Source organism: Schistocerca serialis, chromosome 4 (assembly GCF_023864345.2).
Source record: "Schistocerca serialis cubense isolate TAMUIC-IGC-003099 chromosome 4, iqSchSeri2.2, whole genome shotgun sequence".
NCBI lineage: Eukaryota > Metazoa > Arthropoda > Insecta > Orthoptera > Acrididae > Schistocerca > Schistocerca serialis.
Window position 1 is genome coordinate 683,294,418 of NC_064641.1, and position 26,841 is coordinate 683,321,258.

The 26,841-nt window shown below is 44.4% G+C and overlaps 1 protein-coding gene across 1 annotated transcript in view; it reads left to right on the forward strand.

The window, feature by feature from the left end:
* The window catches only part of LOC126474692 (transient receptor potential cation channel subfamily V member 5), a 169,240-nt gene that overhangs the window by 119,714 nt on the left and 22,685 nt on the right, over window positions 1-26,841 (forward strand). Inside the window, exons 13-14 of the mRNA XM_050102170.1 lie at window positions 9,540-9,767; window positions 26,525-26,676. Coding sequence (XP_049958127.1) covers window positions 9,540-9,767; window positions 26,525-26,676 — 380 coding nt within the window. The remainder of the gene's footprint in view (window positions 1-9,539; window positions 9,768-26,524; window positions 26,677-26,841) is intronic.

A 26,841-nucleotide genomic window follows, 5' to 3' on the forward strand; every position in this document is an offset into this window, starting at 1 on the left:
CTCTGCCGAACTGATGATCTACATCTCCGTCTTCAATGCCGTTGAGGTCTGGCAAGGGACCTCACAAGATACCACACCCGGGCCAGGTGAACCAAGGTTTCTTTTTACGAGGTGTGACTCCTCCCTCTCCTCCTTTTCAACTGTGCTTGGGATCGGCTATGGCGTAATTTATCTTATTTATATCTTCATTTGCTTATACGGGGTGTCTCATTTATCTTGCTCGCCCAAAATAACTTATTTTCTGAAAGTTAAGTGAAAAATTGCTTCACCCAATGTCTCTTAACATCATTGGGTAGTTCTTGCTGAGGTTATAAGTTTTACGTATCCCCACAGATGTAGGAGATAGCGGTGGATGTTAATTTTTTTAAATGGAGCCATGTAAATTTTATTCAATAATACACCTACCCTCCCAAAGAGCTATTCAAAAATGTATCATACTGTACCTTTTTTTTCAACAAAACGTAGATGTGGGAACGATAACGAGTACACAGGTTTAAAAAAAAACCGAGCTGTTTACAGCATTGATGTATACATTGTGTACCCAGTGTAGTGCTGTAGTAGAGATGTGGGTTTTGTTTATGATTTCCGACTCATTTAAACACAGGCATTCGTCTCCCTCCCCCCCCCCCCCCTACACACACACACACACCCTCACACACCTCATTTGTTGTTGCTTTAGCGCAAAGTACACTGCATACCAGTGTAGTCGTGCTTAAGAGTAACTTAGTTAACTGCATGGCGGTAGTACACGTTGTGAATACAATTTTTGTTGAGTAAAGGTGTACGATGTACGTGAAATAATTTAGTAGCTTGCAATTTTGTGTTCAGTACTATTAGATAACATTATGATTATTATGTTATTATGCCCTTCTTGTAGTCTACTGTGCATACCCATACTGTAATTTGCTGCAGATGGACCAAACTCTGTTCAGGCACAACTACTGTACGATTCCCTGACAAGCCATCGCCTTCGTTGGATGTTTAGTTGTCTCATTTTTGGTCTGCGTGGAACGGGAAGTTTAAATGCAAGACCTTGAAATCGTCGTAGAACAGACAAAGCTTCTGAGGATGCTGTGCTCGCCACCGTAGCCGTGAATCATCAAGTCAGCACACAACGAACTGAACATGAGGTTAATGTCTCAAGAACAAGTGCACATTGAATTCTGCAACGTCATACATTCCATCCTTATCGTGTTCGTTTACACAAGAACTTGATGGAAATGACTTGAACAATAGAGTTCAGATTTGTCAGTGGGCTCACCGACGACTTCTGACTACTCCTAATTTCTTTTCAGATATTCTTTTTACTGACGATTCACCACGCTCCAACGAAGGAATTGTCAATATGAGAAATATGCATTATTGGCCCTTGAACAATCCACAGTGGCTCAGACAGGTAGAGCATCAACGTCTATGGAACATTAATGTTTGGTGCGGAATTAGTGGAGATACTATTATCGGACTTTTCTTTGCAAACGGCAACCAAAATGGCAGACAATAAGCCCAATTTTTAAGACAAACTCTTCCTTTTCTCTTGGGCGCCGTACTTCTGAATCAGATGATAGTCAAGTGGTATCAGCATGATTGATGCGGCCGGCCGGGGTGGCCGAGCGGTTCTAGGCGCTACAGTCTGGAACTGCGAGACCGCTACGGTCGCAGGTTCGAATCCTGTCTCGGGCATGGATGTGCATGATGTCCTTAGGTTAGTTAGGTTTAAGTAGTTCTAAGTTCTAGGGGACTGATGACCACAGCAGTTAAGTCCCATAGTGCTCAGAGCCATTTGAACCATGATGGATGGCCTGCACATAACGCCGTACGAGCACGACGGATTCTGGACCCTGGAATGTGGATTGGACATTGTGGGCCAGTTAGTTGGCCTGCCCGATCTCCGGATCTTACACCGCTGAATTTTTTTCTGTGGGGAGCAGTCGAGGATGCTGTCAACTGAAATGTTCCAACAACACCAGAGGACATGCAGCAACGCGATATTAATGCTTGTACAGCCATCACAGAGGAAGTAGTAGCACGATGTGGGCGCCCTTCATCCACAGAGTGAACCTGTGTATGAATGCCACTGGTCGTCATATTGAGCATGTGGTGTAAACACTCTGTTTTTTCATGTAGTATCGCAGTAAAAGTTACTGCAAAGGGCCATGTCACTTCTGCATTGTCATAAGTACTGCAATACGATACTGTACAATAACAAGATCAAATTACTGTACAGTGCCATAATACTGTATTACATTCCGTGTTTATCGGTAATCTGTAAAATATTCAAAAGCACTTTGAAGAGGTAAAATTATTTGGGTAATGAAATGCTTTGAAGTGATATTTATATTAGAAAAGTTATGTATTATTTATCACTTCCTTAGCTACTAGTTTCGTGGATAAACTGGTACAGTGTGATACATTTTTTAATAACTCTTGGAGAGAATGAGTGTATTCTTAAATTGTACATGGTTGCATTTAAAAAATTTAACCTCTATCCCGTATCTCCTACATCTGGGGGGGGGGGGCTACATAAAACATATAACATAAGCAAGAATTATCCAGTGATGTTAAAAAACATCGGTTGAAGCAATTTTTCGTTAAACGCAGCAGAAAAAAGCTATTTTGGGTGATCACGATAAATGGGACACCCTGTAGAGTTTACTCTGTGAATCCCTATGACGGGTGAAACCGAACTCCACCTACATTTTCCTAGTATTTTGGTGTAACTGATCCGTGCTCTCCAGTGGCCACAAGAGTAATAACATGACTATGATTCATTTGGTCAGTTATCACAGTTACCATTTTTCTGTGAAAATGCTTTCAATGCAGCGAAAATGACTGTAAAATGCAGTCTCAAAACCGCAAAAGACAAAACGCTGATCCCAGGTTGATCCCAGGTACCAAAATACTCAGACTACATCCCTGAACAACTTCAGAAATGTTGTCATAGGAGTTCGCTTTCGCACTTTTTCGTGCATGGAGGACGCTATTTTTCAATTTGTCACATGTTGGAGCCTATACCCATAACGTTCACGGGCTATTGTCTTGTCTTCAGTAATAATTGCCCTATACTGACTTCAGTGAGTGTTTTCATAGATGTCATTTACTTGTATCAATTATGGTGTCAGCCCAAATTAGTTTTGTCCTATTCAAAACTAGCATCTTTTTCAGTACAGCTGTCATCATAGACGAGATCGCCAAGATACTGTTGCATGTAGCCACTTCGAACCAATATGATGTGTGTTGGGGCAGTCGTTTGAGAAGTCGGGCCACAGACGCTGTGGGAGTCAATAGAGTCTGTCCGCCCCGATAGCTGAATGGCGCCGGCACGGTAACTCAGCGTGTTCGGTAAGAAAGCTGATGAGCCTCTGTAATAAAAGAAAACTGACTGGAAGGATCAACAAACGAACTTTAACGGATGTCTTGTGACGTCCGCAACGACCAAACCCAACGATTAAAAAAAAAGTTTGCGTGACGGACTGCCGTCCTAAGCCGCCCCGGTTCGATTCTCGGCTGGTTCAGGGATTTTCTCCGCTCAGGGACTGGGTGTTGTGTTGTCTTCATCATCATTTCATCCCCATCCGGGCGAATGTAATAAGACCTGCACCAAGGTGGCCAGACCTGCCACCCGGCCAATGACGCCAAACGCTCATTTCCATTTTTCCAATAGAGTCTAAGAGCCTTCTGGAGTCATGCCCTGGGCTAACCCCGTAGCACTTAGTCTTACAGCTGCCAATGGACTACTCTCTCTCTCTCTCTCTCTCTCTCTCTCTTTCTCTCTCTCTCTTATGATAGTAAAAGGCGTACGCAGAAATCGCAGTTGTGTAGTACATGTAACCGTCCGTTTACGAAAAGGTATCTTCCTGAGCCTATGTTCGACCTATTCCTGAACTATGTGCATCTAGTGGTTTATCCTGAATGTGTAATGCAGATTTGGCCTGATGAGTGGGACGCGTACTAGTCCACGCACGCTGACTGCAAATGTTTGCGTCTGATGAACCGGCCTGATGTGCTGCCATTCACGAACAGTACTCAGAATGGCTCTAAGCACTATGGGACTATCTGAGGTCATCAGTCCCCTAGACATAGAACTACAAGAGGGGTTTCGGTGCCATCCAGAAGTCGTTTTAGTAGGTACAGCGCAGCGGCAGATGTGCATATATCTTTGTCCAGGGGCAATTCTCAACCAGTGTAGGAATGTCTATCATATTGTGGCGACTCCCTTTATTAAAAATGATGCTTCAACTTAATTTTCATTCAATCCCGATCGTTAAGTTCAGTAAAAAATAAATTATTATACGAGGGCGGTTCAATAAGTAATGCAACACATTTTTTTTTCTGAAACAGGGGTTGTTTTATTCAGCATTGAAATACATCAGGTTATTCCCCAATCTTTTAGCTACACAGCACTATTTTTCAACGTAATCTCCATTCAATGCTACGGCCTTACGCCACCTTGAAATGAGGGCCTGTATGCCTGCACGGTACCATTCCACTGGTCGATGTGGGAGCCAACGTCGTACTGCATCAATAACTTCTTCATCATCCGCGTAGTGCCTCCCACGGATTGCGTCCTTCATAGGGCCAAACATATGGAAATCCGACGGTGCGAGATCGGGGCTGTAGGGTGCATGAGGAAGACCAGTCCACTGAAGTTTTGTGAGCTCCTCTCGGGTGCGAAGACTTGTGTGAGGTCTTGCGTTGTCATGAAGAAGGAGAAGTTCGTTCAGATTTTTGTGCCTACGAACACGCTGAAGTCGTTTCTTCAATTTCTGAAGAGTAGCACAATACACTTCAGAGTTGATCGTTTGACCATGGGGAAGGACATCGAACAGAATAACCCCTTCAGCGTCCCAGAAGACTGTAACCATGACTTCACCGGCTGAGGGTATGGCTTTAAACTTTTTCTTGGTAGGGGAGTGGGTGTGGCGCCACTCCATTGATTGCCGTTTTGTTTCAGGTTCGAAGTGATGAACCCATGTTTCATCGCCTGTAACAATCTTTGACAAGAAATTGTCACCCTCAGCCACATGACGAGCAAGCAATTCCGCACAGATGGTTCTCCTTTGCTCTTTATGGTGTTCGGTTAGACAACGAGGGACCCAGCGGGAACAAACCTTTGAATATCCCAACTGGTGAACAATTGTGACAGCACTACCAACAGAGATGTCAAGTTGAGCACTGAGTTGTTTGATGGTGATCCGTCGATCATCTCGAACGAGTGTGTTCGCACGCTCCGCCATTGCAGGAGTCACAGCTGTGCATGGCCGGCCCGCACGCGGGAGATCAGACAGTCTTGCTTGACCTTGCGGCGATGATGACACACGCTTTGCCCAACGACTCACCGGGCTTTTGTCCACTGCCAGATCACCGTAGACATTCTGCAAGCGCCTATGAATATCTGAGATGCCCTGGTTTTCCGCCAAAAGAAACTCGATCACTGCCCATTGTTTGCAACGCACATCCGTTACAGACGCCATTTTAACAGCTCCGTACAGCGCTGCCACCTGTCGGAAGTCAATCAAACTATACGAGACGAAGCGGGAATGTTTGAAAATATTCCACAAGAAATTTCCGGTTTTTTCAACCAAAATTGGCCGAGAAAAAATGTGTGTTGCATTACTTATTGAACTGCCCTCGTAGTTTGATGAGCGCTCAGAAAGCTGCTGAAGTTCCGGCTCCTATCGAGATCCACGAAGATTAAGATCTACATGACAGTAATTCGACCTGTAATCCCTTACGGGGCAGAGACCTGGACTATAACAGAAAAGATAGAGAGAAAACTGACATTTGAAAATACTGTTCTGAAACAGTTTTGGACCAGTGATGGATGGAGACGACTGGAAGAAAAAGGAAAACCCGCGAACTGCGGGAATTGTACAGATCGCTGGACTTTGTGGCTGTGATTAGAAGCAGAGACTGAGGTGATATGGGCATGTAACGCGGCGAGAAGGCCAGATCACAAGGTAGGTGGTGGAAGAAGACATCGGAGGTAACAGACCGAGAGGATGACCATGGGTGATGCAGTGACGGGATCAGAGAGGACATGTGTACGACGGGACTACATGCACCAGGGGAAATGGAAGACGATGACTAGTGACGCCAAAGATCGATTGCCATTTGTGTGCCCACCCTAGTAAGTAAGTATTGTCTCAGGTGAACCACCGCAGTAGTGGTCCTAAAATCATATCCTCTGGAAAATTAAAGATACCAGTACAAGAATCACAACTGCGGCTCCAGACTTAGCATCTGACTGCAATAACAAATGTCGTGCCGCTACAGGCGACTCTCACAGGACAGCTGAATATAAAATGATAAATGAAAGAGTAAAAGTCTCTCTCACCTTCATGCAGCGATTAAAAAATAAATGAATAAATTAACTGCACACAGTGCAAAATTTCTTGAAATAAAATAAGAATACTTCCATATCATTTCACTACGTAAAATAAATCGTTGATCACTGAGCTAAAAATCTCCATATATTCTTCAAATAACGTTACAGACATTGCCCCTCGTATAAATAACTGCCTAAAAGTCTTTGAAAAATATGAATGTTAACTGCAAAAGCCTTCGTACAATCACACACTAAAGGGAAAAAAATCTCAGCACAAAGAAGTAGTTGTGAAACATGAACGAAAGCTGGTAGGCGTGTTTCTGCATCTGAAAGATGTCTGTTCAAATTTCGCTCCCTCATACGGAAATGGAAATGCCGTGCGGCTAGGGCCTTCCGTAGGGTAGACCATTCGCCTGGTGCAAGTCTTTCGAGTTGACGCCACTTCGGCTACTTGCGTGTTGATGGGGATGAAATGATGATGATAAAGACAACACAACACCCAGTACCTGAGCGGAGAAAGTCTCCGACCCACCCGGGAATCAAACCCAAGCCGTTAGGTGTGACATTCCGTCGCACTGACCATTCAGCTACCAGGAGCGGACCCCAGTCACATGAGAGTGGCGCTGTTGCAAATCGGTTACTTCAAAGACACCTCCAAGTCAGAAGCTTTGCAGCTTACGTTTTCCGATGTAAGCTGATTCTGCCTCTGTGTCAGTGATGGCCGTGTGTTAGTTAGATGGAGGCCAGCTGAGGCCCTGCAACCAGCCAGTCTGCGTACTAGACACAATGGACCTATACTTGGAGCTATGATCTGGGGTGCGATTTCGTGCGACAGCAGGAGCACTCTCTTGGTTATCCCACGCACACTGACTGCAAATGTTTACGTCTGATGATTCAACCTGTTGTGCTGCCATTCACGAACAGCGCTCCTGGGGGTGTTTTCCAACAGGATAACACTCGTCCACATACCACTGTTGTAACCCAAGATGTTCTGCAGAGTGTCGACATGTTGCCTTGTCCTGCTCGGTCACCAGCTGTGTCTCCAATCGAGCACACTTGGGGCAACTCCAGCGTCATCCACAACCAGCACTAACCGTCCCTGTACTGACCGACCAAGTGCAACAGGTTCAGAACTCCATCCCACAAACTGACATCTGGCACCTCTAAAACGCAATGTATCCACGTTCGCATGCTTGCATTCAACATTCTGGCGGTTACACTGGTTATTACTGTACCAGCATTTCACATTTGCAATGGATTATCTCGTCCTTATTAACCTGTGTTCTTGCAAAGTTGATCGCTTAAATATGTTACCTAAACCAATGTATTCCCAACATTTCATTAGTCTACATTGGTCATTCTTGGTGTTGCGATTTTTCTTTCCGTCAGTGTATATCTACCGTTCCAGAATCTACACACATCAAAAAAAAGTTTTGCATTACCCCAGTTCCCAGAAATCGTGAAGATAGACGTTGACTGTGAATATTGTATCACAGACACAGTCCTTTTGGCTGTTCAGAGATGTCACTAAACCCGCTCAAAGATGTAAACAACCATGCATAGCAGCGCCTATTAGACGCCGGGAGTCCGACAGCCGATCAGTTCCAGGAAGTAAGTACACGGCTCGTGTTGTCTCTAGTTAACCATGCGTAGACGGTCAATACCACGGTTCGATCGCGTCCGCATTGTTACTTTGTACTAGGAAGGACTCTCAACAAGGGAACTGTCCAGGCGTCTCGGAGTGAACCAAAGAGATGTTGTTCGGACATGGAGGAGATACAGAAAGACAGGAACTGTCGATGAAGTGACTCCCTCAGGCCGCCCAAGGGCTACTACTGCAGTGGATGACCGCTACCTACGGATTATGGCTCGGAGGAACCCTGACAGCAACGCCACCATGTTGAATAATGCTTTTCGTGCAGCCACAGGACGTCGTGTTACGACTCAAACTGTGAGCAATAGGCTGCATGACGCGCAACTTCACTCCCGGCGTCTATGGCGAGATCCATCTTTGCAACCACTACACCATGCAGCCCGGTACAGATGGGCTCAAAAACATGCCGAATGGACCGCTCTTCACCGATGAGTGTCGCATATGCCTTCAACTACACAATAGTCGGAGTCGTGTTTGGAGGCAACCCCGACAGGCTGAACGCCTTAGACACACTGTCCAGCGAGTGCAGCAAGTTGGAGGTTCCCTGCTGTTTTGGGGTAGCAGTACGTAGGGCCGACGTACGCAGCTGGTGGTCATGGAAGGCGCCGTAACGGCAGTACGATACGTGAATGCCATCCTCCGACCGACAGTGCAACTATATCGGCAGCATATTGTCGAGGCACTCGTCTTCATGGACGACAATTCGCGCCCCCATCGTGCACATCTTGTGAAGGAATTCCTTCAGTGTAACTACATCGTTCGACTAGAGTGGCCAGCACGTTCTCCAGTCAAGACCCTATCGAAAATGCCTGGGATTGATTGAAAAGTGTTGTTTATGGACGACTTGACCCACCAACCACTCTGAGGGATCTACGCCGAATTGCCGTTGAAGAGTGGGACAATCTGGACCAACAGCGTCTTGATGAACTTGTGGATAGTATGCCACGACGAATACAGGCATGCATCAATGCAACAGGACGTGCTGCTGGATATTAGAGGTACCTGTGTGTACAGTAATCTGGACCACCACTTCTGAAGGTCTCGCTGTATGGTGATACAACATACAATGTGTGGCTTTCATGAGCAATAAAAAGGAGGGAAATGATGTTTATGTTGATCTCTATTCCAATTTTCTGTACAGGTTCCGGAACTCTCGGAACCGATGTGATGCAAAACTTTTTTTGATGTGTGTGTATGATACAACGACTGACTACTACGTTGTCCAAATTTGTTTTACTTTACATAAATAATTGCCAGTGGTGGATACCATGCCTCTTAGACCATTGCTCTGCACTTCCACAGCACTCACTCACGTCATATTCCTGCTTACTTTCTTCAGATAAAAGTGAAGCTGGGTGGTGACTCGAAGGTTCTCAGCAGTGAGTAACAAACAACTTCTGGCCAAAACTGTTTATAAGAGGATTTTTTTCCACTTGTCACCCCGCCCTCATAACTCAGCAACAGTTCCATGCTCATTATCCTAACTTGAAATTGATATTTTAGAAGGGAGTAAATAAAACGTATGTAACTGGATCACTGCAAGTTTCGTGTCATTTTCAGACGAAGAACAGCACAAACAGCAGCGGGGGCGGCGGCAGTGAGGACAAGGAGGAGGAAACGTGGTGGGAGGAGCTGCAGGGCGAGTGCCGGCTGATGCAGTTCCACAGCCTCGAGGCGAAGGTGCGGCTGGGCGCCGAGCTCGCCATGCTGGCCGGCTCCTTCCTCTACATCCTGTCCGCGCTGCGCGAGGCACACTTTTTGGGCCTCAACATGTTCATCGAGAACCTCGTGAGTACCCACTCTCCGGCAGCCGCAAGTATCCTAGACGTGTTGTGGGCGTAGTCCTGCTCGAGCCTTCAAAGGGGCTGAAAAATTTGGGATTTCAGACATTTCACTGCATATTTAAGCTTGCTTTGCCTGTCAGTGACGCAGTTCTATCGGGCCTTTACACAGCCGTGAGAAAATAGAATTAAGCAGGGTATACGAGAGTGGTCTGAAAAGTTCTCGAAATGGAATAAAAAGTGTTGTATCGTACTTTTAATATAACCACATAAGGAAATTTTTACTCGTTGCCACCGTCAACTATTTATAGTGCGCTGAGGGAAACACTACAAGAGGAGAATGAGGAGAACAGTGAAACACTGATAATGATTGTGACAAGAAAACCAACATTTATTGGCAAATACTCAACTTTGTACATGTCGGCTCAGGCAGCAGATCCTTAAGTTCAACTAGTATTCCAGAAGCTAAAGCTGCATAGTAAATAGTTTTTGTCCCACTAGAATGTTCGCTGAAGACGGGCTGATGTGGACACTGTGGCGGAAACGGTTTATAGTATTTCGTGACTTTAATTACTTATAAATGATATTTCAGGTATATCAAAAAATATATAAAACCAGTTACCTATTGTCAGCGTAACAATTCATTTGATCTCAAAAATGATTATCCCGACTAATATTTGTCACTCTGCTAAAGAAATCTCCACTTGACGTTGTGTAGAAATGTTGTCTGTAAAGTTGTGTGAGTGGCACTAAATTGCATATCATTTATCAGATTTTACACAACTGTTACTTAACATGGAAGCAATTTTCTCTAGCAAAAGGAACATTTAGTCACAAAATACTACCCGCGCACAACACTGACGTATGTCTCCTATTAAAATGCTTCATGTAAATCGTCCGAAATAATTAGGCTTCATACATCAGCAAATAAGAAATTGATATTACGTAACTTGCTGTGAGCACTATTTTTAAAGATTCAATCTAAGTTGAATTCTGTTTTTTAAAGAAGATTCGAGACCACCGGTGCACATTTATTTACATACATTTATTTCTAACAACATTTATGTTTGTTAAAATTCTCGATTCAAAACTGCCGCGGGGATATTTTTGCTAAGATGGCGGCAGACGCACGATAGTCAATTTGTCTACTGTTATTCTCGATTTATGTTATCAAGGTAATATATTTAGATAAAACTCTTTAAGCCTTTTGTCTCTAATCTTTAGTATTTAAAATCATTTTCAATGATAAATACCGACATATTTTTTATACCAGCTACTAGTAAACTCCGCTGTAAGTTACTAGCCCTAATGGCTGCGCTCCTAATTGCGGAGCTGAAAATTAACACTTAAAAACATTAATTAGATTCGATTACAATTGAAATAAATACCAATCCACGTCTAGACAATAGCGACTCTATTTTTCAAATAATAATTAACAATATATAGTTACAGGCTTTCTCTTTACAGACCTCACACGTCTCGCGTCCGAACAGTTCATCCGTTAGCACAGGAAGAACAACTGAACCACAATTATCACAGATAATAAAAAAGATTATAACTGTCGTTGTCTATGAATGTAGTTCTCTAATAGTAGTTTTAATTCACACAGAAATTAAATTATTACAGAAATAATGAAATATTTATCGTCATTTTTACACGATACAGTCTTTTTATGCATAGTGTCGATAATATTGCTTGAAGTTTGTTCACTTAGTTCATTTTAAAATCTCGTGGCTAGAACATATTGTTGTGGATATTACAACACGCTAGAAGCAGATGCTGCGGCGTGAAGTACACAAGCAGAAGGCGACCTTCTCGGTAGTCAAGTTGACTTGGAACAGACCGCTCTGCTGTAGCGCCGGCGCCTATCACTTCTCTGGCCGCGCCACCGCTGCGACTTTTTGGTATGGCAATCGCTGGGCTATATAGGCCGTCTTTTGAGTGCATTGTCGACCTATCAACGCACGTGGTGCTGCCGGTGTGCGTGCTGTGCTTACGACACCACAAAAAAAAAAAAAAAAACTGCTCACCTCAGTACTATTTTTTATTTTTATTTTCGTAGTCTCTCTGTACACTAATGTTCTTGGTACAGCGACGTTCCAATACCTTGATGCCATCTCACAGTTAGATTCCCACAGGCTTCCAAATTACCAGTCAACCTCAGTGTCAGTTCTTCGTTGAAGAGAATCTCCACTCAGGAAAATGTTAAGAGTCTCCGGAAGACGATGAAGTCTGATTAAGCCAAATCAGGCGAATAAGGTGGGTACGATAAGAAAAAACTGGTTCAAATGGCTCTGAGCACTAAGGGAATTAACTTCTGGGGTCATTAGTCCCCTAGAACTTAGAACTACTTAAACCTAACTAACCAAAGGACATCCCAAACATCTATGCCCGAAGCAGGATTCGATCCTGCGACCGTAGCGGTCGCTCGGTTCGAGACTGTAGCGCCTTGAACCGCTCGGCCACCCCGGCTGGCGGTATGATAACAATTCGTATATTAGTTTGTGGATTTTTGCCATGACAACGACACCTGTGTGTGTGGGCGCGCATTGTCTTGATGGAAGATGACTTTCTTCTTTGCTTTTTTCGCGTATTTGTTGTTATAACTGGTCCAGGCAGTTAGCGTAGTACCGTCCCGTAAATGTTTGACCAGTGGTAAGATAATCTATCAGCAGAATCCCTCTCACATCTCAGAAAACTGACGCAAAGACCTTTCCGGCCGACCGTATTGACTTTTTCTTTTCTCTTTTCTTGGTGGGGTTGAATCAACATGTTTCTACTTCTTTCGCTGTTGCTTGCCTCTCGGGTACCGTAGTCGATCCAAGTTGCGTTTGTGCTCATAAACCGACACAAGAAATCTTATTGCTACCTCTGAAAACGGTTCAAACTTCGCACGGACATTTGCATTCTTATGCGTTTCTGATCCTATGTAAAGAGTCGCGACACTCATCTAGCAGATAATTTTTTCATATCCAATTCCACTGTTAAAATGTGATATGCCAGTTCAGATGACACCCCTACAGCTCCAGTAATTTCTCGTACTTTCAGTCTGCGATCCTGCATGACCATTTTATGCACTTTTGCAATAATTTTGGGTGTAGTGGCACACCTTAGCCAACCAGTAAGTGAATCATCTAAAGCTGTCTCGACCATATTTAAGGTTGTTTGTCCACTCGGCAACGGTTGAGTATAAAGGAGCAGAGTCCCTCAGCCATTTCTGAAAATTGGCATGTATTTCCTTTGCTTTCATACCTTTCTTTACGAAGCACTTAATCACTGTTCGCATCTTGGTTTTTTTCTTCCATCTTCAAAAGTCACTAGACGGAAACAACAACGGAGAGGCGTCCGCACCATAAATATCTACTCAGAGCACTGACACGTCAGGTATTTACAATTAAAAGATAATCTGTCATTACGCATGATGCGCGAAAGTCAAAGAAATTTATTTTTGGTTGAAGTCCATGTTTATCCATTTATTATTGGGCTTAAGTGTGAATATCCATCGTAGTGAATCATATCAAATAAACTGTGTTAAATGAACCCTGCAACTCTTGAAGGAATTAAGTCGTTGTCATGTACTACGCAAAAATCAAATATATCAATTCATTCTGAAACACGAATCGGGCGCCCAGTATGTGTTAAATGAGCATCTTTGGCGGCAACCGCTAAACAACGCAGCTAACTGATGGTAACAACTTGAATTTAAACTTACTGATCAACAAATATTGACTGCGGTGACAGATAGTGTGTGTCGCCTCGCTTTCACGTACCTCGACGAAGCGTAGAACGCTGGCTGGGCGCAGGAAAAGGACATTACAACTTCGCTGATCGTGGAAGTGCCAGTAGGCAGCAATAGGAGGCGTCACAAAATGCACTATTCTTTCATAGTGTGTTTCGTGCTTTATACCATCGTTGGATGACTTTCCCAGACAAAGGTTCCTGTCTTCAGTTTCTTCCTCAAGACACACTTTTCAACCCTTGGAAGTTTTTCGGTATTTCTTACGGCCTGTGTAATCCATCGTGATTCTGCTAGTTTTCTGCCGTCGCCTACCCACTTTTCATTAGCAGGCCATTATCTTGGGCTTACTTGTCTGTTGGAACCTGGCGAAGAACTTCCCTAGTCTATCTGCGACCCATTCACCTCGCTACATGTCTCACCCACGTCAATTTAATTTTTATTACTGCCATAATTACAAACATCAAAAAAAGTTTTGCATCACCTCGGTTCCGAGAGTTCCGGAACCTGTACAGAAAATTGGAATAGAGATCAACATCATTTTCCTCCTTTTTATTGCTCATGAAAACCACACATTGTATGTTGTACCACCATACAGCGAGACCTTCAGAGGTGGTGGTCCAGATTGCTGTACACACCGGTACCTCTAATACCCAGCAGCACGTCCTCTTGCATTGATGCATGCCTGTATTCATCGTGGCATACAATCCACAAGTTCATCAAGCCACTTTTGAACCAGATTGTTCCCCTCCTCAGCGGCGATTCGGCGTAGATCCCTCAGAGTGGTTGGTGGGTCACGTCGTCCTTTTCAATCTATCTCAGGCATGTTCGATAGGGTTCATGTTTGGAGGACATGCTGGCCACTCTAGTCGAGCGATGTTGTTATCCTGAAGGAAATCATTCACAGGATGTGCATGATGGGGGCGTGAATTATCGTCCATGAAGACGAATGTTTCGCCAATAGGCTGCCGATATGGTTGCACTATCAGAGGATGGAATTCATTTATCGTACAGCCGTTACGGCGCCTTCCGTGACCACCGGCAGCGTACATTGGCCCCATATAAAGCTACCCCAAAACAGCAGGGAACCTCCACCTTGCTGCACTAGCTGGACAGTGTGCCTCCGACGATTATCTGGTTGAAGGCATATGCGACACTCATCGGTGAAGTGAACGAGATGCCAATCCTGAGCGGTTCATTCAGCATGTTGTTGGGCCCATCTGTACTGCGCTGCATGGTGTCGTGGTTGCAAAAATGGACCTCACTATGGACGTTGGGAGAGAAGTTGCGCATCATGCAGCCTACTGCGCACGGTTTGGGTCGTAACACGACGTCCTGTGGCTGTAAGAAAAGCATTATTCAACGTGGTGGCGTTGCTGTCAGGGTTCCTCCGAGCCATAGTCCATAGGTAGTGTTCATCCATTGCGGTAGCCCTTGGGCGGCCCGAGCGAGACATGTCATCGACAGTTCCTGTCTCTCTGTATCTCCTCCATGTCCGAACAACATCGCTTTGGTTCACTCCGAGACCCCTGGACACTTCCCTTGTTGAGAGCCCTTCCTGGCACAAAGTAACAATGTGGAAGCAATCGAACCGTGGTATTGACCGTCTAGGCATGGTTGAACTACAGCCAACACGAGTCGTATACCCCCTTCCTGGTGGAATGACCGATTGGCTGTCGGATCCCCTCCGTCCAATAGGCGCTGCGGTCGCGCGGTTCCAGACTGAAGCGCTGCTCATGCATGATTGTTTACATCTTTGGGCGGGTTTAGTAACATCTCTGAACAGTCAAAGGAACTGGGTCTGTGATACAAGGGATGTTCGGAAAGTAAGTTCCGATCGGCCGCTAAGTGGAAACCACTGTGAAAGTAAAAAATGTTTTAGTTGCAAGAGTTAGCTACACCTTCTACAAAGTAATCTGCATAGTTGCCGCTCCGACTTGGACATTCGTAATAGCGTTGTACCAAGTTTCAATACTCTCGTCATAGAAGGCTGCCGCCAGTGCTTGCTGCCAATTCTCCATACTGGTCTAAAGTTCGCAGTCTGTACCAAAATGTTGTCTTCACAGCCACTGATTCATGTGAAGAGAGATGAAACTCAGAGGGAGCCAATTACGGGCTGTATTGTGGGTGATCAAACATTTCCCATCGAAAACGCCGCAGGAGCATCTCCATTGCCCCTGCAGAATGCGGCTGAGAATTGTTTTGAAAGGGGATATGCATGACTGTTATGTTATGTGGGCTGCGTAGCTCCGGGGTAAATTTCTCACCGGGGCATCGTACTTGGCGGGAGACACTATTTTCTAGGCTCACAGTGCGCTCACACCTTAAAAGAGCGACGTGACGCGATCGACGGGCGTACTAGAGACACTGCCCAACACGTCCACGCAAAGCTTCATCCGATTTTCACAGCGGTTTCCATTTCGCGACCGATCGGAACTTACTTTCCGAACAGCCCTCGTACAATATCCACCGTCAATGTCTATCTCCAGGAGTTCTAGGAAGCGGGGTGATGCAAAACTTTTTTTTATGTGTGTATATCTTTTTCTCCAGTTCATTTCTTGTCTAGTCTTGTGGTTTTCAACAGCCGTATACGCATTTCTCGCTAAATAACCCGCAATTTTTGAATAGTTTGCACACTAAAAGTCTATGTCCTTCCGTCAGAACTGGTAATACACACTGATTGTAAACTGTAAACTTTCTTTCCAACATTAGAACTGCAGGCAGTTGTTTGTTTTGAAAGACAAGTACTTTACAAACACGTGCCTCCCACGCAAGCTCTCTAAGTATCTTCTGTCGTCTGAAATATTTATTGCTAATCATTGTTCCCTCGTCTGTGAATAATTAGCTTAGGACCACGCCAGATAACAAGGAAGCAGAGTATTGCACCTCTGTGATACCGGTTTAAAAGGTACTCAGAGGAACTGTAGCTCCGCTCACGTTTGAGGAGTGTTGGTTAGTTAGAAAAAATAAATGGCTTTCCCAAACCAAGAGAAACTAGACATGCCGTTTCGTTAGGAAAAATGCAGAAGAAACGGGAAGAGAACACTAAAGTTACGCGCGTAGCGGTATCCTGACAGACGGTGTCCAACAAGAATTACATTTCAACAAAAGCACTAGAATACGAGGTCTGATCAAAAAAATTGCGGAATATTCGTAATTTTGCGCCAGTAGTGTGATGCAGTTGGCATCCCTGAACAGGACTGTGTTTAGAAAGTTTCATTGTTGTATAGCTGTTAGTGATTGTTCAGTGCCGTAGAGAGTAGAACGTTGCGTCGCACAGTTTGCGTATTTCGAGATGGAGTAATGCATCTGCGTTAAATTTTGCGTGAAACTCAAGGCAAGCTTTGCAGAGGTGCACCAAATGATGCCGGAGGCCTACAGTGATGAGTGCTTAAGCCGTACTCGGTGTTACGAATGGTTCACACGGTTTAAAAATGGCCGGACGGAAGTTAAAGATGACCCTCGTTCAGGACGCCCTTCGACGTCTACCGACGACGCTCATGTCAGGAAGATCAACGAAATTGTGCGTGACAGTCGAAGACTGACTCTACGAGAGATTGCAGAGGGATCCAACATTTCAGTTGGATCATGTCAAGAAGTCTCGCCACAGTTTCTTGGAATGCTTTGTATTGCCGCCAAGTTCGTCCCACAGCTCATGAGTCACGACCAGAAAGACCTTCGCCTGTGAAATCACTGTGCTGCCGTACTTTTTTTATTTCTGGTAGAGTTGGAAAGGACGAAGATTTGCAACGATAGATGAGATAAAAGAAAATTCGCAGACGGCGCTTCGCGCGATCTAGCAAGAGGCGTACCAAGACTGCTTCCAGAAGTGGAAACGGCGTTCGGAACGGTGTATCAGATATGGAGGAGAGTATTTCGAAGGAGACGATGCACAATAAGTGAGAGGTAAGCGTAGAAAACTTTTGTTGACAAAGTTCCGGAATTTTTTGAACAGACCTCGTACAACAGAGAGGGTATGAAGCAAGCCTGCAAAGAGCGGAGGTAACCAAACAGCTGCTCCGGCAGTCGTTGCTCGTAATCCATACGCCAGCTCCAGGGAAACTGCGGGTACCTCTGGAATAGGTGAGCTCAGCAATGTTCGCATTTTGCGTGCAAATAGCTTCTACCCGTACCATGTGGTCACTTCATCAACCCAGCAGATTAAGCAGCGAGGTTCCAGAAGACGCCTTGAATTCTGTCGCTCACTTCTCAAGTAACATCAGGATTATAGGTTCTTTTTTCGAAGAATTGTCTTCACCAATGAAGCTACCGTAACAAAACGTGGAAAGCTGAATGTAAGAAACTGCACTATTTGGCTGCCGAGAATCCTCACTGGCTGAGACAGTTTGAACATCGGAGGCAACGGTGTGTGAACGTTTGGTGCGAAATTATTGGAAGACTACATGATTGGCCATCATTTCATTGAAAAAACCTTAACGGGTAAAATATACGCACAATATGTTACCGAAGCGCTACCGGGGCTCCAAGAGGAACGACCGCTTGAAATACGTATTTGTATGCTATGTGGCACCAGCATGATACGCACCAGGCCCACTAATCACTCACGCACCTTTTTCTGGTCGCTAGATAGAACCTGAACGCTTTATCAGTTGGCCTGCACGTTCGCCAGACTGGACTTTTTTTCGTCCTGGGTAAAGTCCAAGATGAAGACAATGCACACCTTCCGACGATCCAACGAGTACTTAAAACATCACATTGTTACTACATGTGCAATGACGTCGAAGTGGTCTCCTCACTCTGTCCAGAAATCCTTACACCAGCGACTGAAAGCATGTACTGCAGAAAACTGTGGATATTTCGAGGACGTTATGGAATAATGGAATTTTAGGGAAATGTTTATTCTTTTGCATTTGCTTTTTCTGTTTCTGATGTTATTTTGCTTGTTGCTGTTGCTAATGTAATTTTGCTGCGTAACTGTGTATCTTGACAGTAAACTCATGATGCGAACTTATTATTTAAACACTCTTTGTACTTCAGTTCTCTGTCTTACAAACCCTTTCAATTTTTATATACTCCTTTCTTTCAAGACTATGGCAGAAACAGGAGCAGAACGATTACCATAGATAGCTGTTGGTTCATTCTTAGATGCCACGTCCCATGCCTTCGTTGATGTGTCGCTCTCACCACAGGTAGCCAAGTGTGACTCTGTCAATTTTAAATTAAACTTTTCTCCATTGTCCACATTTGAAAGCACACTCTTAGCTGCGTCAAGCCTACTACTAATCGGCTTTTGGAAAGCGAAACGCCGTTGGACTGGTCTCTGAAATCTACGACACTAGCAGCGGAAATTACTGTAGATCCATTTGAGGAAGCGAAGTCCATGCCGATATATCTGTAGTTAATATACCTATTAAAAGGCACTATACGTCATTTTTGTGTCGACCTGTTCACGATTCATTTTTGTGAAAACAGAATTACAGTATCTTAAACGGCTCATGAAAGCTAGACTGGTTATATAGCTGCGTAGCGAAAACCCAATTACTGCTTAGTTCCACACCAATAAACCCCCAATCTTCAAGGAATTGAACCCCCGCGTATAAAACAGCTTCAGACGTCTTATTACTTTACAAATGAGTTAAAGTGTGCCGGCCGTGGTGACCGAGCGGTTCTAGACGCTACAGTCTGGAACCGCGAAATCGCTACGGTCGCAGGTTCGAATCCTGCCTCGGGCATGGATGTGTGTAATGTCCTTAGGTTAGTTCGGTTTAAGTAGTTGTAAGTTCTAGGGGACTGATGACCTCAGAAGTTAAGTCCCATAGTGCTCAGAGCCATTTTTTTGAGTTAAAGTGTTAAATATTTGGCCTTAAGCATTTAAGTGAAAAGACGTTTGGGGAAGGTGCTCTCGCTGTGAAATACTAGATGAAACAGTCTGGATAATTTGGTGTATTTTAAGCAAAAAGTACTAGGTCTACAACTTTGCTTCCGACGTTTTTTCTCGAAGTTCAGGGCTTTATTGTGAAAAACTTACAAAAAAAATTATGATTCATGATATTACCCATCGCTGGCCTCTACATTCTCTAATCTTTCGGATAGCATACGAATCACTTGGCGGAAGAACTGGGCGTCTTTTGAAGGGATCCATGAATCGATTCAAATTTGCACTTGTTCATATGATCGGAAGTGCTGGTCAGTTTTGTAGTTTATGCAGATTAACGCAGCTAAATGACAGGTAACAACTATTTAAGGGACAAAATAAACTTATACTTTATTCGCACAACACATATGAATATATTTGACTACCAAAAATATATTACGTTGCCCCATCAACAAACAGGAACATGTGTATTCCACAGAGTCTAATGCACTCTGCACATCATATCTTGTGCGCCACTATGCACGCTGGAAAATGTTTCTTCACATATCCCCGACAGTCACCCAGACTGTATGCCTCTGATCGTAAACGGTGGTAGTCAGAGACAGCGATGTATGGAGAATACGGCGAGAGGGATAGGACTTCTCATTTCAATGTTTCCATGTATATTTTGACGGGTTTTGCGACATGCGGTCGGGCACTGACCTGCTGCAAAATTACCTTAACGTGTCTATCGCTATTTTGTGGCTGTTTGTGTTTCAGTGCTGGGCTCGAACGGATCAATTGCTTTCGATAATGATGTCCTGTGACTGTCTTCGTCTGTTTCAGTAGCTACGGAAACGTTCTGTCTTCCACCGGCATCCCAGTCTTCGACATCAAAATCACCGTTCTTAAGGCGTTGAAAACATTCTCTGCACGTTCTTCCACTAATAGTTCCCACACCATTGGTCTTACCCAGTATTTTAAGAGCCACAGTCGCAGATTTCTTCATGTTAAAGCAGAAAATTAAAACTTCCAGCAAATGGCGAGAAATGGGTACGTAAGTTGACGTACTTAATCGACAATAACCTTACGATGCAATCACAAATCTACTAATATTTTTATGGCATTATGTTTACAGATGCCTAAGCTTATTGTATTACACCTACGATCAACCACCCGAACCCCACTTGCCGCTACTGTCGTCTACTGCAAAACAGCGGAAGCAAAGTTGCAGACCTATATAACGTTCTATGGGTTGTATTTACTCTTCTGTCGCAGCGGAAGTGCTAAATTCTCAGTCACTGTAAAAATTCCAACATCAGAAAAGTTAAAATTAAAAATCGATCTCGTATTGCGTCAGCTGAATATTTATTGCAGTTTCAAAGTAATTAAAAGCATATTGGCAAATCTGAAATAAGTTGTAACACACAATAATGAAATAAATCATGGTCAACAAGCTACATGCTTTCTGTCCGACATCACGCAAAGTACTGACGTACATTGCCAACATAGCTGTAACTATTTATACTTTCTTAACAATCCCGAACAAACCTCGGTATTGTTTAGAAACATTTTTAATTAATTAACAATTAAAACTCTCATCCTAAAACAAATGACACATATCAGTGATTACCTTGACTCTTATATATTAAACACATGAGTGAATTCTAGTGTCTATATAAGCTGAAGCGTGTATAAACGCTTAGGTATCAAATGTTAACAATACACTTGTTATATTTACTAATTACAGAAGATTCATATCATATAAAATGTTCCTACCAATTAACGGACTTCTACACATTAGTGGAATTAAGGTTCCGTAATTATTTTCTTCGTAACTTTTCCACACGTACATAGTTCCATACACCTCTATGTCAGAAATTATTGTTAATGGTTAAAATTTATGTGTTTAAATAGGTTTCAATTAGACTGTTAGGTTTCGCCTACTAGGTTTTTTACGCTTCTCAGTGTATATGACGAGATACGAGGTCTGTTCAAAAAATTCCAGAACTTTCTCTACAAAATTTTTCTACGCTTACCTTTCACTTATTGTGCATGATCTTCTTCGAAATAATCTCCTCGACAATTCATACAAAGCTCCCGACGCCTTTTCCACTTCCGGGACCAGTCGTGGTACGCCTCTTGCTGCATCGCGCGAAGTAGCGTCTACAAATTTTCTTTAATGTCGTTTCTCGTTGCAAATTTTCGTCCTTTCAACGGCGAACTCCGCAGGGACCAAGTCTGGAGAGTACAGAGGATGACCCAGCACAGTTACTCCGTTTTTTGTGCAATAGTCAGGCACCAAAAAGGATGAATCTGCGGATGCGTTATCGTGATGGACGGGCCATGAACTGTCTCTTCACATTTCAGGCCGTTTCCTTCTAAGATTTTCTCGCAGGTGTCGCAACACTTCCCGATAGTACCATCGATTAACAGCTTGTCCCTGTTGCAAGAATTCATGACGAACTAATCCTTCAAAGTCAAAGAAAACTATCAGCATGATTCTGCCATTTGACCTGACCTGATGAGTTCTTTTTCGTCATGGAGAACCTTTCCCGACGCATTGTGAAGATTGAATCTTGGTCTCAACAACATAACCGAAGACCCACGTCTCGGCACCAACTATGATTCTCTTCACGAACATCTCGTTCTCATTCGCGGGATCCAAAAGCTCTTCACAGATTGCGAGCCGAAGGTCTTTCTGGTCTTGACTCATGAGCCGTGCGACGAACTTGACAGCAACACGATGCATTCTAAGACGCTGTGTCAGGTTTTCAAGATATGTTCCAACTTAAATGTTACGTTCTTCTGCAATCTCTCGGATAGTCAGTCTTCGATTGGCACGCACAGTTTCGTTGAAGTTCCTGACATGAGCGTCGTCGGTAGACGTCTAAGGGCGTCCTGAACATGTGTCATTTTTAACTTCCGTCCGGCCATTCTTAAATTATGTGAGCCGATCGAAACGCCGAGTACGGCTTAAGCGCTCATCACTGTAGGGTTCCTGCATCATTTGGCGGGTCTCTGTAAAGGTTTTCTCGAGTTTCACGCAAAATTTAATGCAGACGCATTGTTCTTCTAACTCTGCCATCTCTAAATTCACAAACTGTGCTACACAACGCTCTGTTCAGTACAGCACTGAACAGTAATTAACAGACATACACTCCTGGAAATGGAAAAAAGAACACATTGACACCGGTGTGTCAGACCCACCATACTTGCTCCGGACACTGCGAGAGGGCTGTACAAGCAATGATCACACGCACGGCACAGCGGACACACCAGGAACCGCGGTGTTGGCCGTCGAATGGCGCTAGCTGCGCAGCATTTGTGCATCACCGCCGTCAGTGTCAGTCAGTTTGCCGTGGCATACGGAGCTCCATCGCAGTCTTTAACACTGGTAGCATGCCGCGACAGCGTGGACGTGAACCGTATGTGCAGTTGACGGACTTTGAGCGAGGGCGTATAGTGGGCATGCGGGAGGCCGGGCGGACGTACCGCCGAATTGCTCAACACGTGGGGCGTGAGGTCTCCACAGTACATCGATGTTGTCGCCAGTGATCGGCGGAAGGTGCACGTGCCCGTCGACCTGGGACCGGACCGCAGCGACGCACGGATGCACACCAAGACCGTAGGATCCTACGCAGTGCCGTAGGGGACCGCACCGCCACTTCCCAGCAAATTAGGGACACTGTTGCTCCTGGGGTATCGGCGAGGACCATTCGCAACCGTCTCCATGAAGCTGGGCTACGGTCCCGCACACCGTTAGGCCGTCTTCCGCTCACGCCCCAACATCGTGCAGCCCGCCTCCAGTGGTGTCGCGACAGGCGTGAATGGAGGGACGAATGGAGACGTGTCGTCTTCAGCGATGAGAGTCGCTTCTGCCTTGGTGCCAATGATGGTCGTATGCGTGTTTGGCGCCGTGCAGGTGAGCGCCACAATCAGGACTGCATACGACCGAGGCACACAGGGCCAACACCCGGCATCATGGTGTGGGGAGCGATCTCCTACACTGGCCGTACACCACTGGTGATCGTCGAGGGGACACTGAATAGTGCACGGTACATCCAAACCGTCATCGAACCCATCGTTCTACCATTCCTAGACCGGCAAGGGAACTTGCTGTTCCAACAGGACAATGCACGTCCGCATGTATCCCGTGCCACCCAACGTGCTCTAGAAGGTGTAAGTCAACTACCCTGGCCAGCAAGATCTCCGGATCTGTCCCCCATTGAGCATGTTTGGGACTGGATGAAGCGTCGTCTCACGCGGTCTGCACGTCCAGCACGAACGCTGGTCCAACTGAGGCGCCAGGTGGAAATGGCATGGCAAGCCGTTCCACAGGACTACATCCAGCACCTCTACGATCGTCTCCATGGGAGAATAGCAGCCTGCATTGCTGCGGAAGGTGGATATACACTGTACTAGTGCCGACATTGAGCATGCTCTGTTGCCTGTGTCTATGTGCCTGTGGTTCTGTCAGTGTGATCATGTGATGTATCTGACCCCAGGAATGTGTCAATAAAGTTTCCCCTTCCTGGGACAATGAATTCACGGTGTTCTTATTTCAATTTCCAGGAGTGTACATAACAGAAACTTCCGACAGTTACACATTAAACACAGGCGTGTACAGGGACGTCAACGCATTTCGTTTCAACACACCATTGGCGCAAAATTACGAATGTTCTAGTATTTTTTGAACAGACCTCGTATCTTCTAAACTATGTGTCGTACGGGTGGTGTAATTTTGCAGTTACGTTCAGTGATATATGTAAATACTGTCAGCAAAGTGTTTTGCGAATAGAGCTAATAGTAATGGAGTAACAAATTAAAACGTCATGTCTGATGTTGAAGTTTTACTGCATGAACAAGAAAAAGGTAATAAGCAATACTTTTTTCCTTTCATCATTTTGTAGGAAATGTTAGCGAGAAAAAGTTTCTTAAAGGTTTTAAGTTATGTGTTAGGTTTGCTGGAAATCGCTAAGTGCTCTAATTCTCAAATGTTGTTGTTAGTTGTAGTCTTCAGCCCTGAGACTGGTTTGATGCAGCTCTCCATGCTACTCTATCCTGTGCAAGCTGCTTCATCTCCCAGTACGTACTGCAGCCTACATCCTTCTGAATCTGCTGAGTGTATTCATCTTTTGGTCTCCCTCTACGATTTTTACCCTCCACGCTGCCCTCCAATACTAAATTGGTGATCCCTTGATGCCTCAGAACATGTCCTACCAACCGATCCCTTCTTCTAGTCAAGTTGCGCCACAAACTCCTCTTCTCCCCAATTCTATTCAATACCTCCCCATTAGTTATGTGATCCACCCATCTAATCTTCAGCATTCTTCTGTAGCACTACATTTCGATAGCTTCTATTCTCTTCTTGTCCGAAATATTTATCGTCCATGTTTCATTTCCATACATGGCTACACTCCATATAAATACTCTCAGAAACGACTTCGTGACACTTAAATCTATACTCGATTTTAGCAAATTTCTCTTCTTCAGAAACGCTTTCCTTGACATTGCCAGTCTACATTTTATTTCCTCTCTACTTCGATCATCATCAGTTAATTTGCTCCCCAAATAGCAAAACTCCTTTACTACTTTAAGTGTCTCATTTCCTAATCTAATTCCTTCAGCATCACCCGATTTATTTCGAATACACTCCGTTATCCTCGTTTTGCTTTTGTTGATGTTCATCTTATATCCTCCTTTCCAGACACTGTCCATTCCGTTCACCTGCTCTTCCAAGTCCTTTGCTGTCTGTGACAGAATTACAATGTCACCGGCGAACCTCAAAGTTTTTATTTCTTCTCCATGGATTTTAAAACCTACTCCGAATTTTTCTTTTGTTTCCTTCACTGCTTGCTCAATATACAGATTGAATAACATCGGGGACAGGCTACAACCCTGTCTCAATCCCTTCCCAACCACTGCTTCCCTTTCATGTCCCTCGACTCTTATAACTGCCATCTGGTTTCTGTACAAATTGTAAATAGCCTTTCGCTCCCTGTATTTTACCCCTGCCACCTTGAGAATTTGAAAGAGAGTATTCCAGTCAACATTGTCAAAAGCTTTCTGTAAGTCTACAAATGCTAGGAATGTAGGTTTGCCTTTCCTTAATCTAGCTTCTAAGATAAGTCGTAGGGTCAGTGCTGCCTCACTTGTTCCAGTATTTCTACGGAATCCAAACTGATCTACCCCGAGGTCGGCTTCTACCAGTTTTTCCGTTCGTCTGTAAAGAATTCGCGTTAGTATTTTGCAGCCGTGACTTATTAAACTGATAGTTCGGTAAATTTCACATCTGTCAACATCTGCTTTCTTTGGGATTGGAATTATTATATTCTTCTTGAAGTCTGAGGGTATTTCGCCTGTCTCATACATTTTGCTCACCAGATGGTAGAGTTTTCCGAGGACTGGCTCTCCCAAGGCTGTCAGTAGTTCTAATGGAATGTTGTCTACTCCCGGGGCCTTGTTTCGACTCAGGTCTTTCAGTGCTCTGTCAAACTCTTCATGCAGTATCAAATCTCCCATTTCATCTTCGTCTACATCCTCTTCCATTTCCGTAATATTGCCCTCAAGTACCTCGCCCTTGTATAGACCCTCTATATACTGCTTCCACCTTTCTGCTTTCCCTTCTTTGCTTGGAACTGACTTTCCATCTGAGCTCTTGATATTCATACAAGTGGTTCTCTTTCCTCCAAAGGTCTCTTTAATTTTCCTGTAGGCAGTATCTATCTTACACCTAGTCAGATAAGCCTCTGCGTCCTTACTTTTGTTCTCTAGCCGTGCCTGCTTAGCCACTTTGCACTTCCTGTTGATCTCATTTTTAAGACGTTTGTATTCCTTTTTGCCTGCTTCATTTACAGCATTGTCAAATACTGGATGAATATAGTCCGGGTATTTGTGCGCCGTCAGTTGCGCTGCCTGAACACAATCACAGAGTTCCTAACTGTAATACTTGCCTTGCTGTGTAAAACTTATAACGTAAGATTATATCTCTTAATGAGTAGATTACAACAGTATTTTAAATTTTTAAATTCAATCAAGAGTTAGGGGAAATACTGGAAATCATATTATTGTTGCACCTGGAAACTATTACATAGGCAACCTGCAACTGGTACCTGTTTCCGGGAAAGTGGTTTTAGTAATACAGGTGGGCTGTTGTTCTATAACAACACTTACTGCTTACTAATACAGACTGCTCTTGCTTCGCCTGTAGATGACGGCGCCGTCGCGCGTCATGTTCCTGTGCTCGTGCCTGTTCATGCTGGGGATGCCCTTCCTGCGCCTGTCGTGCCACACGGAGGCCGAAGACGTGGTCGCCGTCTTCATCATGCTCACCACCGCTCCCTACTTCCTCTTCTTCTGCAGGTGAGCAAGCATGCGAGCTGGAACGCCAGTCTATTCTCGACGACCACTCTTCTGTCACTGAAAGCTAATCCTACAAACCTTGACTTCATGGAATGGAACATGGCATTTTTATAGCAACTTCCATAAGGTCGGATGACGGCAGCCTAAGACTGTTGAAACAGGTCG